This window comes from Battus philenor, unplaced genomic scaffold (genome assembly GCF_028537555.1).
Source record: "Battus philenor isolate CCGP_79_NKW_IND1 unplaced genomic scaffold, ilBatPhil1.0.hap1 SCAF_6, whole genome shotgun sequence".
Lineage (NCBI taxonomy): Eukaryota > Metazoa > Arthropoda > Insecta > Lepidoptera > Papilionidae > Battus > Battus philenor.
Genome location: NW_027181726.1, coordinates 6,635,935 through 6,654,422, shown reverse-complemented (window position 1 = coordinate 6,654,422; position 18,488 = coordinate 6,635,935). Strand labels below are relative to the sequence as shown.

The 18,488-nt window shown below is 29.5% G+C and overlaps 4 protein-coding genes across 6 annotated transcripts; 2 read left to right on the top strand and 2 right to left on the bottom strand.

Annotated features, from left to right (window-relative positions):
• Window positions 1-457: 457 nt before the first annotated feature.
• On the top strand, window positions 458-1,893 carry IFT20 (intraflagellar transport 20). The gene is made up of 3 exons (XM_068773926.1): window positions 458-652; window positions 1,386-1,540; window positions 1,777-1,893. Exons 1-3 carry the CDS (start codon window positions 529-531, stop codon window positions 1,891-1,893), a joined length of 396 nt encoding a protein of 131 aa, XP_068630027.1. The 5' UTR covers window positions 458-528.
• An 868-nt stretch (window positions 1,894-2,761) lies between these two features.
• Window positions 2,762-9,349, bottom strand: LOC137930173 (protein phosphatase 1G). Of its 2 annotated transcripts, none has more exons than XM_068773323.1 (10): window positions 9,132-9,349; window positions 8,637-8,871; window positions 8,495-8,547; window positions 7,385-7,508; window positions 7,086-7,264; window positions 6,722-6,986; window positions 5,682-5,900; window positions 5,284-5,406; window positions 4,711-5,120; window positions 2,762-4,497 (listed from the first exon to the last, which is right to left on the bottom strand). In XM_068773323.1, exons 1-10 carry the CDS (start codon window positions 9,240-9,242, stop codon window positions 4,258-4,260), a joined length of 1,959 nt encoding a protein of 652 aa, XP_068629424.1. In that variant the 5' UTR covers window positions 9,243-9,349; the 3' UTR covers window positions 2,762-4,257. The 2 variants fall into 2 exon arrangements, with proteins under 2 accessions (XP_068629424.1, XP_068629423.1); XM_068773322.1 differs by having other exon boundaries at window positions 2,765-4,497; window positions 8,456-8,547.
• Window positions 9,350-11,717: 2,368 nt separating this feature from the next.
• Window positions 11,718-14,715, top strand: LOC137930174 (BTB/POZ domain-containing adapter for CUL3-mediated RhoA degradation protein 3). Its single transcript, XM_068773324.1, has 3 exons — window positions 11,718-12,094; window positions 12,182-12,441; window positions 12,848-14,715. The coding sequence occupies exons 1-3, from the start codon at window positions 11,929-11,931 to the stop codon at window positions 13,298-13,300; spliced, it is 879 nt and encodes a 292-aa protein (XP_068629425.1). The 5' UTR covers window positions 11,718-11,928; the 3' UTR covers window positions 13,301-14,715.
• Window positions 14,716-15,850: 1,135 nt separating this feature from the next.
• LOC137930497 (INO80 complex subunit B) lies at window positions 15,851-18,277 on the bottom strand. Of its 2 annotated transcripts, none has more exons than XM_068773761.1 (3): window positions 18,171-18,277; window positions 17,750-18,096; window positions 15,851-16,398 (listed from the first exon to the last, which is right to left on the bottom strand). In XM_068773761.1, exons 1-3 carry the CDS (start codon window positions 18,220-18,222, stop codon window positions 15,865-15,867), a joined length of 933 nt encoding a protein of 310 aa, XP_068629862.1. In that variant the 5' UTR covers window positions 18,223-18,277; the 3' UTR covers window positions 15,851-15,864. The 2 variants fall into 2 exon arrangements, with proteins under 2 accessions (XP_068629862.1, XP_068629863.1); XM_068773762.1 differs by having other exon boundaries at window positions 17,750-18,076; window positions 18,171-18,252.
• Window positions 18,278-18,488: the final 211 nt, after the last annotated feature.

The following is an 18,488-nucleotide window of genomic DNA, read 5'->3' as shown; positions in this document are numbered from 1 at the left end:
AAAAAAATTACTTTATTAAATATTTAGGTAATACTGTGTAGAGTAATATTTTTATTTATATACTATTTTATTTATTTAACACCTATATCATTTCTTAATATTAAATAACTCGCTAGTAAAAAGAGTTCAAAAGGTTTCAAGTTCAAAACATTAGTTGATTCTCTTCGTTGATGTCTTTCTACGGCCAACCTTGAATCCTACGATTAGAATTGAGGGGTAAGGTGAAGAGATCTTAGAAAATTTTACAGACTATATAAAAATAGAACATCATAAGAGGTGCATACATCGAGTTTAAGAAAGATATGAATGCACCTGTTATTACTAAAATCTTGCGAAGTACATCCAAATAAAAACCGTTCGTAAGTCGGTATTGCGATGTTCAGTATATAAATTTACCCTCGTACAAATAACATATAAAAAAGTATATGTCATGTCTGTCTGGCTTAAATAAATAGTATTGCTAAGCAACAAAAGGTAAAACTAATCAAGGTTCTAAATTGTTAAACAAAAGCAAAAAAATATTCAGAGATGGCTGATGAATTACTAAAAGCGCACTTGTACTATGATGACATCAATAAGATCAGAGTATTGGACCACACGATTCTTAAGGATTCTGAAGATCTGAAAAATATATGCAAAGAGTACGAAACGAGTTGAGTACATTATTCCAAGTAAATGCTTTTGATTTGATTTCTTTAATAGAACAGAGGAACATTTGGAATAGGCTTATCAGATTTAAAATGATAGTGAAAATGTGTTGAATATCACTGGCCAGAATTTTTCAGTGGACTGAAATCAACCGGTATAAGAGTTTTTAAGTTTATTCAAACCGAGATTTTGAATTAACTAAAAAGGCAATGTAATCACTGAAGTAACCTTTTTTACATTTCATTTATTGGTTAATATATACATACATTTATGTATATACATATATATTTACGATTTCAAAGTGACCCACACAATATAGGCCTGTGTTACGTTTAATTGTTAGTGAATCCCTGAGGATAAAAAAAAATGCCATCTTAAAATACTCAACTTTGCCAAAATTTACAAACTGGTATGTTTTAATTTAGGATAAGAAAAAGTTTTAAAATGTATAATTTAGATACAGGAAAAGGCTCTGTGGAAGGTAAAAAAATGTGTATTCGATTTCTGGCTTTTTTGCCACACACATTTCCTGCTGGGATCACCTTTCATAGCTTCATAATCATTTAAAGACAAGCTATATCGGCCCTACGTCTCGGTTAATATTTCAGGATCATTATGTTATAGAATTGTCCACCTTTTGAAAGTAGATTTTCATTTTAATGTTTTATATTAAAATATTCGTAATAAGTAACTTTGAATTTTTATTTCATAGCAACGATATTTAACAACTTTTACAGAGGTGAAAGATTTTGGTAAAATAATAAGTAATTTACTTGAGACGCTTCAAGAACTCGGTGAAAATGTGGAAAAGCAGAAAATGGCCGCTATAGGATCTATGAATCTTTTGAAATCTATAACTAAGCAAAGAGAAAACGAACAAGCTAAATTGCAAGTAAGTTTTGTACCTTAATGTTTGAGATATATTATGATTAGAAAACATGGTTATATAAAGGAACTGACCGGAAGTAAGAATGTTATGTCAATAACTTGTAATCAAAACAAGGATTTTTATTTAAAATAGAATACTTTTTTGTCAGGTGGTTTTCTCTCGGCATAGAAATTAGTTTTCACATATGATTGTGCCGTAATAATTCTGTAATGTATTTATGTAAATTATTTCTATTTCAGAGCGAAATAAATGAAAGGTCTATGTTAATAGAACAATTGGATAGTGAATATGACTCCTTGCAGATCCTTGAAGCAAATCAAATCGAAACTATAGAATATTTGACTGCTCTTAGGTAATTAAAATAAAGGATTAGAAGAGAACTGGTATAATTATTGTGATTCTTCCATATTTATTATTAGATAATAACCTCTTTTGTATCGAACTGTTCATGCGGACTTTCGGTTTCACTCAATTATACGTACGTAATTTTGATATTTGTCAGACACCACAAACTTCATATTTTTTTTGTACAGATGAAACCAATGTTGGCCAGGATGTATTTAAGATCTGGCCAGAGAAAAAAAATAATATTAAAATGGAAGTTTAATCTTTTTACGTGTTAAATAATTTAGTCATTTATTTCCACAAATCAGCAGGAACATAAAAATTACGATTTATTGTTGTTATATAATAAGGGCAAATAAATTAATTTCTATGTGTAGACACACTTGCTACACCTCAGTCATGTATTGTATTATTTTTAAATATACCAAGAGGTAAAACAAATGAAAGTTCCGATCGATTTCCAAATGGACGGCACGAGTGCTTAACCCCTTCGCTTTCATATAAAATTTACGTATGTTACATAGGAGGCCATAAGAATTTTTAGACGGGTTATAGCACAAAAGTTGGTAAACTAGTATAAAGTATAATATAGAGCAGAGATGAGCAGCACGCGGACCGTTTAACATGCTTATACGATCCGACAAGTATTTTTAAAATTGAATTATAGATTAAATCTGATCAATACATTGTAATGAAATTAATTATAATCATAAGGTAGTACATACTAAACCAGAATAATTATTCCAAAATAACCATCGAACGGTGATGTGATCGAGTGATACAAAATAAAAAAGCTGCGTCACCCCATCAATTCCGACATTTATTAATCAGCTTTTATCGAACATTACCAAAATTTCTTATTACAAATTACAAGTAATTTCATTTATTTGTTCTTTATTATTTTACATTAAAATTCTTACGTGAAATATCAAGTTTTCATCTTTTTTTAGTTTATTTTATTTCTAATGTTTATTATAAGTTATGTAAATTGTTGTTACTTTATGTGCGGCCCACCAATGTAAATTTTAAATTCAATTTGGCCCTTTGATTAAACAGGTTGCTCAACCCTGATACAGGGCGTTAGGTTAAGCATGTCGTTTCACGTAGATTTCTATGTTTCGTTTACATAAATAAAAAGAAGTTCAGTTTGTAAAAATGTAATTTTCGTTCATGCACACAAAACCGTATTCAGAGACAAGACACTGGACTTTTTTCATAGAAAAGAAATATTAAAACAATTTTCATTATTCAGACAATAAAAACCAAAACTTAGTAAAATTTTACAAACTCCTGTATACAAAAATATAACTACATACTTATACTATGCAGTAACAGATTTTTTAATTGTTATATAGATCTATTATCTTTATTCATGAAAACTTTTTCGAATATTGTAGGAACACACAAATATTTTGTTGTAGTACAGTGTTGATAAATTTCAAAATATATGTTTAATATGATGAGTATGCTTAAATTGCTCGCATAAATACAGTTTATAACCCAAAAGTTTTAATTTTTATAGACACTAAGTTATATTCATACAAAAGTTAAATATCATGGAATTTGATATCACAAATAATTAAGCATTATTATGAAAATAAAAAGATCTCCAATTGAATTTGGCGTTTTACACACTAAAAAATGAATAGGGGTTCAATAATGATTTAATAATCTACATTTACACCTTATATCTAAATGCTATCGTCAACAAGTCAGTTCCAAATTTGTTTTACTCCTTTACAACGTCAATCCTTTTCTTATCATAAATAAGGCTACTTTAGGCGAATTATTAAATACAAATATTTTACGTCAATTGTGCTGTCATCCAAATTTGGTTTAATAGATGTACTTTACATCTCACAACCATACATTTCAGTAACCTGCTGAAAGTAGGCGAAATAGAGATGTTCATTATTGATATAACCAATATAACTGATTACAGTGGCTAATAGAAATCAACTAATCTTTAGCAAAAATAATTGAAGAAATGTTAAGATATATTAATGAATTTCACTAATTAAGAAAATCAAAGAAATACTAGTGGATTTTGTATCAAATAATATGTGATTAAATATTTTCTTGTCAACTTTCAACTAATAAATATTATTGACTATTTTATTATATCCAAGACTGTGACACTGATAAAATTATTACAAGAACTACCTGTGTAGAATAAAACAATATCAACTTACCCAGGTTTTAAGCAAAAAATGCTAATTTTACATTTGAGAAATACATATTGTCCTTTCTCTTGTAAAATTAACTATTAATATTAATGATCTACAAAAAGAAATTATAGTGACAATGTTATCTATCCATAGTCTTCAAACATTACACAATACTATATGATTTTACCACTGTTCTCCCTAGTAAATCTAAACACTTGAAGTCACAACTGAACTTGAGAGTGAGTCGTCAAGTTTTTGCCTTTTTTGGTCCTGTTGATTATCATCACAGGGCTCATCCTCTGCAATGCGCTTTTTCGAGCCTTCAGCATTGGAGTGCTGTCCTATATCTGAAATAGCTCCATCTTTAAATCGTACTATAATAGCCGTCATATTATCGCAGCCAGTGCCATCGCCCAAAGTTGTCGGCGCCAAGCAATGATCAAACATCTGGAAACAGTTAACAAATGAGAATAAAATAAAGAAGACGAAATCTAGAAAAATAGGTATGTGTGCGTATTTTCTTCTTACATATTTATATTAGTGACATCAAAGGAGGACTTTGAAAAAAGTTATACCGCTGTGATAAAATATTATTATTTTACCAGAAATCAATGTTTTTGGTCAAGCCAAACCATATTATCATATTTAAGATTTAATTACCTCTTCACATATTTGTGACAGCCTCTCGCGTCCCTCAGCTAGTCGCGGTAAGATAAAGTCGCAGACGTCTTGACTAGACATAAAATTCCATATGCCATCACACGCCAAGACCATAAACTGGTCTTTAGACGTATCGATTGTCAAAGTTTTTACGTCAGGTAATGCAGTAACCATTTGTTCTTTAGCGTCTAGTTCTTTATTTTGTTTGTAAGAGTGGTCGCCAATGGCGCGGGATAAGTTAAGACCTCCGTTAATTCTTCCGTCATAAGAAACTTTTCCACCAGCTTTTGTGATACGTTCAAGCTCTGGTGTATCCTCAGGTTTATGGTCTATCGACATATCAATAGCTTTTCCTTCTCTACAAATGATGCAACGAGAATCACCTGCATTAGCCACATATAATTCGTTCCCTGAAAATGGAAGTTAATAAAATGAGATACATGTTTTTTATTATTTGATGATGTATGATAACATATTGAATAATTAACCATTTTTTTATGTTTAATATTTTGTAACTACCATTAGTATTATTGTTTGAGTTAATAAAAAAAGTTGAAAAAGAAAAAGATAAACCTTTTAGAAGAGCAACAATAGCAGTGCAACCACTGTCATTTCCAGGTTCTTCAGTCATACTAATGTCTTCTTCACCTTCCTCATCACTTGATTCAGCTTCATAATCTTCTTCATCTTCCCCATCTATTGCATTTAACATTCTTATTTACAATGATATTATACAACTGCATACTACTTTAGTTCAAAAATAAAATCTTATGACTATATCACAAGTATAAATTAAATGTGTAAAACTTTTTTTTGAAAACTGGCAGCACAATGTATAAGTGGAAAATAAAATATAACATATCTCAGTAATTTTACTAGCACTGCATCATTATTTGTGTTCACAATTCACATAATGAAAAAAGAAAAAACTAACATTGTAAATGTTAAATGTTTTAAATGAAAATTTTTACCTTCATTAGATGAATCCTCAATCCCATTAATATTTTCTTCATCTGATGAATTAACTTCACCTCCCTCAAAAGTTTCGTCATTTGAGTCACTTTCATCATCATCTTCTACTGTAGCTTGACGTAAAAGTGATTCATAAACAGCTGCAGCTGCTCTGCGAATTTTGGATTTTTTTGGTCGCTCTGGTGCTGCCTTATCAGTACTTGATACTGGTGATTTCTCTAAAAATAAATATTATTACAATTTATGTAAAAGTATTTACTTAGGCCATTGAATCGATTAAATTAAATCTCTACTACTCATACAATAATTAATTATGCCAATTGTGTATCTCTATCCCTATTAAATAAATCAACTAGTTTATACTTAATACTTTTTTTGTTATAATGTTTATTGACAACATAAAAATATAAAAAAAACATTTTAGATAGCAGGAAAATATATTTTTCTATGAAAATAGAGGTATTTATAAATTTATATTAAACTCTCCATTTGCCCTCATGACAAGTCTAGTGGCCCTATGTCAGGGATCGGCAACCTATGGCTGTTTGGATGTGAAGCTGCAGATCTTGAGATCCATACATGTTGTAATTAAATTTTTGTTTTAATATTTCACTTAAATAATAAGTGATTATTTACATATACTTACATATATCAAATATTTTCAAGACAGTCATCATGGCGATCTTTGACGGAGACCAATGCCTGCAGCCACATGTCTATCAGCTGACATGATAGTCATGATGATAATAACAATGTATTTTCTTATTTGTTTTGTGTATTATCTTATTTATGATCAGAGATATTTTTCTTAAATAAATATACTAGGTTTTTTATTAACAAAAAATATTTACACATGTACATACTATTAATACTTATTGACAAGAAAAATTTATGTAGCTCTTAAAAAACTTTGAAATTTTGATTGCTGATCCTTGCACTAGAGTATGTTCAAACAAATTGACAATCTATATATTTAGTTTGGTCACTAGTGCAACAAAAAGTGTTATTTATTTACCAAAAAATGTAGATACTATCTTACCTTTGTTAGATTTTAAAGGTGTCACAGAACCATTGGATGAAGTTATGTTACTGTCTTCCCCATCAACTTGTTTTGAATCTGTTACTTCTCCATTACATGTTTCACTATTCAAACCATTTCCACTATTAGTTGAGCTCTTTACATCTTCACTTTGTTCTGGTTGGCGACAATTATCTTCAGAGCTATCAGGTGCAGTTAAACTGGTTTTATCAACTTCCATGGCAATGTTATCTTTCACTTCATTTTCAGGTGCACTGGTTGACACCTAAATTGCAATAGTAATATTAAGTAATAATAATGAGGGATATGATGCTATTAATTTAATGCCAGTTTAAGAACATTGGTAGCTGATGCCCTTATTTACCTCTCCATTTAAGTCTTTGTCTTCTTCATTTGAATTGGTTGATGAAACACCACCCATGTCCTCCTCTCCATTATTTTCTTTTTGATCATCATCGGGTAAACCATTTTTGCTTGAAGATGTTGCATCACATACTTGTTCAATGCTTGAACCTGCTGCCTGTCCTGAACTGGAGCTTGATGCTATTAAAAAAACAGTGAGTAAGTTACTTTTTTAATCCATTTTTTTTTAGATTTCATCTAGAACATAAAAAATTTAAAAGCATGACAACAAATTCCTTAAACATAAAATATATTATTTACCTGACGCACCAGCCTCATCAGTATTTTTTTTTGCTCTTAAGCATGGTGAAAGAGGAGTTGCAGTGTCACCTAGTCTTGTCCGATGCAAAGTACTTAACTTATTTTCATATTTAGCTAAAACTTCCTGTTTGAAAAAAACAATAAAGGTTATATAAAGGTTATATATGAGTTAATGTGATTTGAATTAAAATTTGTTCCTCATATATATAATATAGAATATCTATGTAGATAATGTACATAAAATTTTTTATGTAAGTAAATTTTTGTGTAATAGTAAATATAAATAATAGGTGATTACTATTTAATATATTTCTTCTTAAACAAATAATGCAGAACATTATAATAAAAGCAAAGGATCAAAATCAAAACTTGCAAAGTATACATTTACATTTCAATTGAATTGAATTCAAGTACAGAACTGTAGTTGAGATCACAAAGACAAGAAACTATTACATTAAGTCTATAAAGTTTTAAATATGTTTATTTTCAAAAATGTTATCAAAGTTTATCAATATATAAGGTTCTTAATACATGTGTTTAAAGTATGCTAGGTTAATGTATTTTTCCACAGGTCAAAAATATATGTATTTTGGGCTTGAGTATATATTTGTAATTTTAATTATTAATATATTAATGCAATTAATTTTTTTCTAATCAAGAAACTGACAAAAAAATCCAAAAACAACCAATATTAATTAAACACTCAATTTAATTATTGACAGTAAGTAAAATTTGCTGCATATTATGAGTAAAATATTACAAATGTAACATTTTTATGATTCAAATACATAAAAATTTTGTAAAGCAAGGTTAAAAGAAAACCTTGATTGAAATAGGAATTTTTTGCTGATATAACTAAGGTTTTAATAATATATTAATTATTCCATAATAACTAATGAATTGTACTATTAAAATGTGAATATACTTTCTTTCATTTTATTTAAATTGTATTTCAATATTCCACTTTAAATAAAAAAATAATAATAATATTGTTAATAAAAATATATGTTAGAAAGTAAGTTAGTAATTGACTTTTTACTTCTATTTATAATTGATAGCATGATAATTCACCTGCAAAGGTAGGTGTGCTTCTTGATATAAATTACTAACATTTTCGTCCTCAGATTCTTCATTGTCACTTGGGCCTGGAGGATTTATTTCACCTAAGAAAGCAACAGTTGTAACATTAGAGTTCATTCAATGGTAAAATATCACTACCATAGCAGAAATTTCAAAATAAGAAGTGTATCACCTGCAAGCTCTTTCAAGATGTCCATAACCTCTTTAGTTGCAATAGTAGCATCAAATCCTAAGAAAGCGTCTGTTAAAGCATTGACTAGGTCACCGCTTTTGTATGCATCTGTGTTTCTTATGTATTCCGGTAAATTTTGTGAACAGTATGTAGCCACCTCCGCGCCTCCGTGACCATCGTAAACAGCAAAAAACGCCGTATCGGTGTCGTAATTCAATATTGTATTGTGTGAATCCTGTGGAGTTAGTTGTTTTATATATAATTTTGCTAAATTTGATTATAAATTAAATTAATTACACTTCTTAGAGTTCGCTTTGTGTGTGTACATTAACAATATAGCCAAGAAGTTAGAACAATGTATACGAAAAAAATACTTATATTTTTACTTGAAAGAATGTCAGATTTGTAAAGATATTGTCAAACATTACTTAACTGTTTAAACAATACACAATAAACTGAAGAAGTTAACCATATAATTATCAAACAAAATCGTACCTCTTGGTTGACACGCCATCCTTGCATGGAGCTTGCACCGCATTCTAGTTTGGCGTTCGCTTCATCGTTTGACATTTTTTCAGTTACGGGTTCAGATAAATAGGCGCCCATAATGATTAACTTATATCGTGTACATGTAATATGACCAAAAAATAACTGACGCGCGAATTTCCCAAAAAATCGTGCAGGCGGCAAGCAAGCCGTCGTACCACAGATTACTAAAATAGCCGAAGCTGAACTATAGATAAACAGGTAAAACGAAAATCTTTATCAGAAGTAAAGATTAAAATTAACCTGCTCGAATACTTCTTAAATTGAATTATAACACTAAAAAATATATATGACTAAATTAAATATAATGTTCATTGTAATGAAATCAAAGCAATTGTTAATATTTTATTAACACGATATATATGATTTAAATTTATAATGTTATTGCAATGAGTAACAAATTTGTGTATAATGACAATATGTCTTTAAATGCCTATTAAAATGTAAAAAAACACAATTTCTTTCTAAATATTTCAAATTGAAAAACGTTTTATTTTAAGGTCTCTTTATAGTATGTTTAATATCCTTAAAGTTAGATTTAATCGTCTTTTTCAATATTTGCTAGGTTTTTGGAAGACTTCATAGATTTAATTAACAATCAAGATAGGTATTACTATAGGAAAGAACAAATCAATATTTCTACTTGTTGCTCTAACATTTTTTATTGACAATAAAATTTTATTACTCTGGCTACCCAGCACCTGCTTCAACAAACCGTATTTAGATTCTATTTAATAACTACATATAATATACAAAGAATTTATTTTATTCATATATTTTTTAAAACACTAAGGTCGCAGGAATTTTCAGTTGTCTAATGTACGCACCAAGTCTAATGGATATTTTAATAACAATACAAATTATTTTCTAATTAAGTTCAACACTGATTAGAGAGGGTATCACAATAGAAATATGCTCAAACATAGCGAATTAGAGGGGTTTACAGTTACCTAGTAAGTCATATACTACATAATCTGGAGTACGTTTTTTTCTCTATCTTATGATTCTTTAATATGTATTACTAGAATTAAAATGACAATTTTCCATCAAGCGTCATACCAAGCAAATCTTTCGTAATTTGCTCGACACATAGTAATACTATTAGTATAAGAGCTCAGGATCGTCAAACTTTTGTTATCTTTAAAGAGCTAAAGGTTTTTCAGCGCGTGCTCTCAAAAATAGGTAAAACCGATTTATGTTTGAAGTTTTATATATAGTCACAAAAAATAATTGGTCCCTGCATTGTCGTGGAGGTGGAGAGGATTGAGAATCCAAAGACTATACCACCGCAGGGCGCTTTGAAAAGCTTGTGCTTGTAAGTAATCTCTCTCTTGCTTTCTTTGGCTAAAATAATATAGTAAGGTGCACTAGGCAACAGCGTTTTCATTGGGAGGAGAAAGAGATTTTTTTTCCTGCGACAGGGCTGCGATATTTACACACCAACAAGAATTAGAATCTTGGTCCAACTCCACCAATTAATTTTAAAATTCAGGTTGTTACAAAATATGAGTTTACCCAACAATAATTAATTTCAATAATCAAGCTATTTTGCATTTTGCGGTAATTCCGACATATTTATATATTATAATGCCACATATACGCATAATTATTGCGTACAGTACTTGAATTAGTATTCGAATAACAGCACGCTCCGCTGCGCCTCCCGCGTTGCCATGATCAGTAAGATAGTCGACGGTTCTGGAGGTGTTCGCCAAGGTTCAAGTCTTTTGGCACGATCAAGCGTTTCGTCAATGCTGCATTCCCATCTCTGATTCACATTCTACTTTTTTCATGTATAAATTAAAAACCAGAATTACTCAATAATTTCGTTAAATGTCAAGGATTGTAATACCTACTAACTCTGAAAATTAAAAGTGTAAAAATGATAATTATAAGCACGTTGAAATCTTTTTTTCATGAAAAAAAACATGATTGATTATTGATTATGTTATAATTTAGAAACCTACGAAATAAATACCATTGTGAGACTTATTTCCCCTGCCTGCTGTAATGCGCAAGATTACTTACTGTGTTTCAGTTTAAAGGGCGTAACAGATAGTAAAATTAACTTGTACAAGACAATTTTTTTTCCTATTTAATTTATACATTAAGTAAGATTAGTGTTTCTACAGAGTTGAGAACCAAATCAAATCAAATCAAAACCACACCTGCATAAAAGCGTATCGCATTATCATAGATGTTTTTCGTGAAAAAAATCAAAAACGTTTTAGATTCAGAAATATTCACACCGTTTATTGTTTTGTTATACTATAATAACTATTACGATTTATTTGAGTGCTCAAAAGATATCAAATCTTGTTATTAACATGATTTGATTAATTTTATCCTTAATTAACTTAATAATCCTATAAATAATCCTTAATAATCCTTAATAAAAAAACGTAATGAAGATAGGGAAAACTCTTGACAATTTTAAAATGCAATAGAATTTTCTAATGCATTTACTCTTAATACAAGGCGCATGCCCCAATCGCGATAATTGATTTAATCTTCTTTCGCCTTCAGTAACTTTAGACGTCTGCTTGACATTTTTAATAGCCATTACAATACTGTCAGCTACTCTAATATTTTGGTATTAATATTGTCAATATTTGGTATCCAATATGTTATATGTGATTTCATTAATGAAAAATAATTACTAACAGTAATTGTACTGTAGATTGTAACAAAGTAAGAATAAATATCGCCGCCATCTCTGTGTTTATCTCCCGATTTACTTCCTAAAATGTCGGGCGATCACAAAACATTTTTGAAGGGCAGTCCTTCGCAATACGTAAAGTTAAATGTAGGAGGAACTTTGTTTTATACAACTATTGGAACACTCACTAAGAGTGATAATATGTTACGCACAATGTTTAGCGGAAGGATGGAAGTACTCACCGATTCCGATGGTAATCTTTAATTTTAACTATATTTACGTTGCGAAGTGCGATATATATTATCAAAATAGCATTAATGTTTAATATGTCTTATTTTAGGTTGGATTTTAATTGATCGTTGTGGTAAACATTTCGGTACTATTTTAAACTATTTACGTGATGGCTCGGTGGCATTGCCGGAAAGTTTCCGCGAGACAATGGAGCTTCTGGCTGAGGCCAAGTACTTTCTGATCGAAGAGCTTACTGAAGCATGTCATCAGGCTTTGAATAAAAAAGAAAGAGATGCTGAACCAATTTGTCGTGTTCCTTTGATCACTTCACAAAAAGAAGAACAGTTACTGATAATGTCGACATCAAAGGTACATCTTAAAATGTCTGTAATGTTTTCAATTAGTAGTGTGTCATATGAATGGTTTATAGTGTTCACTTGTACATGATGAGAAGAATACTATCAGAGCTTTATTTTTAGAAACTATAGAATCAAAACGAGAACTATAATGCAATCCTTAAATTAAAAAAAATTGGTTTGTTATTATACAAAAAAAACTCAATGTTGTATACTAATAGTAAAAATATATAACAATTTTAAAAAATTTTGAAATAAGATTGTTTGTTGAGTTATAAAGAATTAACAGTGATACATAAAAATTATTTAGCAAAAATTTTAATTAAAATTTATGAAATTTGGTGATTTGTACTGGAATAAATTTTTAATTTTCAAAATTAATTATTACTAATTTTGACTTGTAAAATTTTTTTTTTCAGCCTGTAGTAAAGCTGTTAATCAATCGGCATAATAACAAATATTCTTATACCAGCACTTCAGATGATAATTTACTTAAAAATATTGAATTATTCGACAAGCTTTCACTGCGTTTCAGTGGAAGAGTCCTTTTCATAAAGGATGTCATTGGATCAAATGAAATTTGTTGCTGGTCTTTCTTTGGCCATGGAAAAAAATGTGCTGAGGTGTGTTGTACATCTATAGTTTATGCTACTGATAAAAAACATACTAAAGTTGAATTCCCCGAAGCCCGGATTTATGAAGAAACATTAGGCATATTGTTATATGAGAGTAGGAATGGACCTGATCAAGACTTAATTCAGGCAACATCATCTCGTGGAGCTGTTGGTGGGCTATCATGCACAAGTGATGAGGAAGAGGAGCGTTCTGGATTAGCCCGACTGAGGTCTAACAAGCAAAATAATCAGTCTTAGCGGTTACAGTCAGGCCTGGCCCGCCTACGAAACTCTAAGAGGACAAATGTCTGATATGCAGCTGGCAATGATTTTTCAATTTGCTGGCCACCTTGCTTCATTATGTAATCTTTCACAGTGCTATAGACCTTTTCACTGAATCTTATAATGTGAGTGTTTCATGTATAAGAAGCATTTATGATCTGGACTTAGAGAACCTATTACTTAATGTCTACATACCTATAACTAGAATGTTTCAGTGTATCTTTAATACTACGTAGCCTGTCATGTTAATCTAAAAATACTTTAAAAGAAAATGATATAATAATAATCTTATTTTGGAGAACAAACATAAGTATTAAAAAAAATTAAGAATTATAATTATTTTTGCATGCACATTATGTATATTTAATAATAGATTGTACAAAAATATGTAAAGGAAGAAATTTTATATGTGTGCTAGAAAAACACATTGCAATTCTTATACTACATGAATTATTATAAAGACAGTGTAGTACTTTACTTTAATACTATATGAGTAATTGTACTTTATATAAATTTATCTTCATAAAATTTATACCCTTGATATTTAAAAAATGATAGTATTATAATATTTACTATTGTATAAATCATATAGCAACCTTTATCAAGACATGGTACATTGTGGCTAAATGTTTGTAAGCTTCATGTTTTTACCAAACTTGAACTTTTAGCTCAACATTTTGCCAAATTGGTGTTGTAGTGAGTGTATATCAAAGTCTGTAGTTAAAATAATATAAGTAAATGCATGTAATAGAATTAGAATAATTGGATTCTGCAGTCATTTCATTGCCTGAAATTTATATGTAATAGACATAATATAGGATGAAATTAACTATACAATTGTATTACAAATTTTTGTTTACAAATGTGTGTGCAAGTATATAATGTTCTACTAGATAGTTAATCTCGTAAATTTTAAAAATTTGTATTCATTTCATGTCATACTTTCGTTATGATTTCAACAACATATTTTTTTCAATGTACAAAAACTGCTCGCTGTGTTTTATTAATTTTCCTTAATTCAATTTGTCAAGTCAAGATTGATTTTTTTGTATAAATGTTAAAAATAATATGTCATATTATTATATATTAAATCAAAAAATCTGTTTGAGGCTATTATAATTTAAGTTATTGTGAATGTTTTTAATATGCAAAATTATCGTACAAAGTATTAATTTCCAAAATAATTACTGTAAGAAAGAATAATAATGAATGTCTTATTTATTAGTATTTATAAATCCTTGATAGCAAAATATGTGAAACTTATCAACCAGTAAATGCTCAAATTTTGAAATAGGGGTGTTAAATTTGCCCATTTTTTCCACATGTATAGGACATATTTTAGTATGTGAGAAGACATGTATTTATTCATTAAAAATATATTAATTTAGTATATGACGCGAATTAATGGATTTTATTTATGAACTATCATTTTCATAATAAAGATTGTTTACAGTCCTTGATTATCACTTAGTCCACCTAACCGTTGTTATTTGACATGAGTGTTATTCCAATAAAATCACCCCTTTAAATTTTTACACCAATAGCCCTATATAAACCAAGATCTATAAAATTTCTGATTAAGATGATGATTAATGTGCTAGCGTTGTCTTGAGATTTAAACCAATGTTTTCATCTAAAATAATTTCAGGCAACAATTTATAATTATCGAAAATATATGTTAACAATATAAGAGTTTGAATACTTCTTTCTGCTTTAAGAAATGGTACTAATGTTATAATTAAACCAAAAGGCAAACAAATTCAGAATATTGAATTGGTTTGAATAAATTAATTAAATTGTTGCCTTAGTTTCAGGAGAAAACAAGTGAAAGCCTGCGAGCGTCACATAATCACACTGCGTGTGCACAGACTTATTAAGACTAGGGGCCACTCGGGCAAATCATGAACTGATCGCGGCCTGGCCGCCTGAAGTATAGGTAATTAATTTTTTTTTTGGTTTTATTCTGGAATAGAATTCAATATTTTTCGAATGTATGAGAGTATTGGTTTTGCTGTCGGCGGGCCACCAGTATTCGACCGGCGGGCCGCGGTCTGTGCATCCATGGTCTAATGCATAATTTTGTTTGATATAAGTTTAAATGTTAGAAGCATTTTCTGAAATACGGTAATGTCATTCAAGGCAATATTAATATTAGTTCATTTTATATATTAGCTAATCAGTAAAAGTTTGTTGTTATTGACTCTTCAGAAAATCGTTATCAAAGACCTATTTATGTAACTTATATTAGCAATGATAAAAATCTGATAGAAAAATTTAGATATCATTTAAATTATATAATCAAAGGCCGTTCAGGTTCTCTAGTGGCGACTAAGAGGCTGTAGACGCGGCGTGGGTAGGGCCTACATTGGGTGGACCGACGACATAGGTAAGGTCGCGGATAGCGCAAGATCGGCCATCGTGGCTACCTTTGAGGGAGGCCTATCGCTTGCTTGAAAAGATAAACAATAATTTATTATTGCATCAATGAAAATGGTAAATAGAAATAACATAATACAAGATTTTTTATTTATTTACTCAGTTCATTTTAATAGATTCTTTTTATAGCATTCCAAGCTACATAGTGGGACTCCCGTTTTGGAACACTGATACCTCTTAACATTGTAACAATTATCAACACCACATTTTATAGGTTTTGGTGCTTCTATAGGATCTTTTTTATCTAAAGGATAGGGTATGTCTGGTGGCATTGACAATGTAATTTGATTTCTATTATTTTTGTATATGATCATGGGTTCTAATTTTCTGTTTGGCCTTCCCTTTTGAGAATTTTTTAAGTTCTTTGATTCTTGCTTTTTAAGAAGTCTGTCCATAGTTTTCTTTTTATCCTTTTCTCTTTTCTCATCTGCCAGTTGCTTTCTTTTTTGGGATTTAATAGCAGCTTTTTGTATTGCTTCCGCTGTCATTACTTTTTCTTTGTAACCAGATGGTAATGCAAGCAATATTTCACCCCCGGGACTCGTATCTTTATCATTTCCTCGTTCATACATAGCTCGTTGCCTTGCTGTCATCATTTTGGGGTCTTTTGGTTTTATCTTTTTTAGCTCTTCATCTACCTAAATTAGAATACAACTTGTTAATATGCAAAGAATAAATCATTACTCCTTAATTTTAAGATCATTTACTCCCCATCTCCATTTAATATTATATATCTCTTTATTTAATGTAATCATACCATCTATATTTCAAAATGTTTAAAGAAAAGGGAGGATATTTGTAATTTTCAGACAGGTTTTCCTAAATATAAATTTGCTTCAAATCATTAACAAATTTAAAGGCATTCATTTTATTTATGACCTTCATAAAATCTTCCCTGCATTTTATAGACTATAGTGTACTTTACTTATTTAGTTACTGACTCTTAGTCTTGGCATCTTTGAACTCAAATATCAGGTATTTTAGTGAGGAATTCCAAATCCAATTTATTTTAAACTAATCCTATAACAATTTTGTATTGAATCAAACAACTTTGCCAAATGTTAGAAAAAATAACCAACAAAAGGTATCTGAAAAGTAACAATTTATATACATCCATTTATATATTACCATATATGGAAAAACATGTGAACATGTGAAGTGGTATTCTTAGATTTGTAAAAACCTTTCAATACTATATCTAATGTTTACACACTTTTATATTACAGGTGTCAAGAGGAATTTGACTGATTTAGTGACTACTTAACTAGCAGAATTCAAAAAGTGCATGTTATTCAAAAATAAAATGATCTTATTAATGCTACATATAGATGTACTCAAGAGAGCATCCCAGAGCTAATGTTCTTTATTAATGTAAAAATTTTTGTTAGATAGATATTACTAATACAGATCTGTTTAGGTTAGTACACAGTTATCTCTTTGTACGTCCAAGTTGTAATTTTATAAAGAGCTTGGTTAAAATGGGATCTGACTAGATAGTTAAAAACACTGCATCAAAGCTTAATTAATTTAAAACAAAATGTTTGTTTTTTTTTAAATAGATGTCACTAAAGCTTGCCAAAATTTCTTAATAATAATTAATTATTTCACAACATCAGTTAAATCACAACTTGTAACAGCATTAAACTGAAAGGAACCTTTTCATACTACAGTTTTGTTATTGTAGAATATTGATTTAAATTTATCATGATGATAGTTGATAGGTTTTATAAACGGATCAGATATTAATACAGGTTAATCTCTGGAGAAATTGATGCAAATCACAGGTTTCATACAATCACCACAGTACTAAAGATGACAGGCAGAAACATTACATTTAGAGATTTATGAAACTGTGGTTAATTTCTTATTCAGCCATACAGGTAGAAGCAGATTTTGCAAACAATCTTTTAATTAAACTTTCCTTAATAATAACACATGTTAAGCAGTGGAGTTACTGTGTTGGTAAGAGACAATGAAATTGATACATACTTCCTCAAGTTTACCAGATTTGATGGCATCAAGCCATCTTTCTTCTTCACTTGATGTTCCACTATCTTTACCTTTCTTCTTTTTTTTTGCATTTGCTTTAGGTGGAGTGCTTGATGACGATCCCGGTATAGATTTTCTAGAATCTGAAGCTTTCATGGTTTGAGCTTTTAATAGATCAGCTGCAGAAGTACTTGGCATTTCTTTCTTAATTTTCATTTTGTATGGCTTATCCGTAACATCCTCATAAGACACATCTATAGAAGTGTCACTTTCGTAGTCATTCTCAAGTTTTCTCTTCCTATGTTTCTTGTGTTTATGTCGTTTATGCTTTTTTTGTGGTGAAGTATCTGAAATAGTGATCAGATTTATTTCTTATTAAAAATAAACTAAACATGTATTTTATTTACAAAAAAATTAGTACCTATAACAATTTCATCTTCAGTTGTACTTTGCTCACGTTGCCTTCGAACCATTTTTGCTTTTATAACTATAAATTGTAATCTGCAGTTATTTCATGTTTTCAAAAAATAACATACATATGTCAATTTGAAATGTTATGTCATTTTTATTAATATGTTGACACATAGATAGCCAGTCTTTCGGCCTAAGCAAGTTTGGACGTAGGTACTTTATTACATTTTTTGATATAATAATTATTTTGTATATATGTGTAATAGCAGAGAAATAGTTTGTTGTGTATCAATAGAAAGAATTTAAAATTAATACATTTTATTTAATT

Coding starts and splice junctions, on each gene's coding strand:
- IFT20 (XM_068773926.1), top strand. CDS start 529: ATGGCTGATGAATTACTAAAAGCGCACTTGTACTATGATGACATCAAT. Junction 653..1,385: donor ATGCAAAGAGTACGAAACGA/GTTGAGTACATT, acceptor CAACTTTTACAG/AGGTGAAAGATTTTGGTAAA. Junction 1,541..1,776: donor ACGAACAAGCTAAATTGCAA/GTAAGTTTTGTA, acceptor TTTCTATTTCAG/AGCGAAATAAATGAAAGGTC.
- LOC137930173 (XM_068773322.1), bottom strand. CDS start 9,242: ATGGGCGCCTATTTATCTGAACCCGTAACTGAAAAAATGTCAAACGAT. Junction 8,872..9,131: donor GATGGCGTGTCAACCAAGAG/GTACGATTTTGT, acceptor CTAACTCCACAG/GATTCACACAATACAATATT. Junction 5,407..5,681: donor TGAGGATTCATCTAATGAAG/GTAAAAATTTTC, acceptor TAAATGCAATAG/ATGGGGAAGATGAAGAAGAT.
- LOC137930174 (XM_068773324.1), top strand. CDS start 11,929: ATGTCGGGCGATCACAAAACATTTTTGAAGGGCAGTCCTTCGCAATAC. Junction 12,095..12,181: donor AGTACTCACCGATTCCGATG/GTAATCTTTAAT, acceptor GTCTTATTTTAG/GTTGGATTTTAATTGATCGT. Junction 12,442..12,847: donor TGATAATGTCGACATCAAAG/GTACATCTTAAA, acceptor TTTTTTTTTCAG/CCTGTAGTAAAGCTGTTAAT.
- LOC137930497 (XM_068773761.1), bottom strand. CDS start 18,222: ATGGTTCGAAGGCAACGTGAGCAAAGTACAACTGAAGATGAAATTGTT. Junction 18,097..18,170: donor TGAAGATGAAATTGTTATAG/GTACTAATTTTT, acceptor TCACTATTTCAG/ATACTTCACCACAAAAAAAG. Junction 16,399..17,749: donor AATCTGGTAAACTTGAGGAA/GTATGTATCAAT, acceptor ATTCTAATTTAG/GTAGATGAAGAGCTAAAAAA.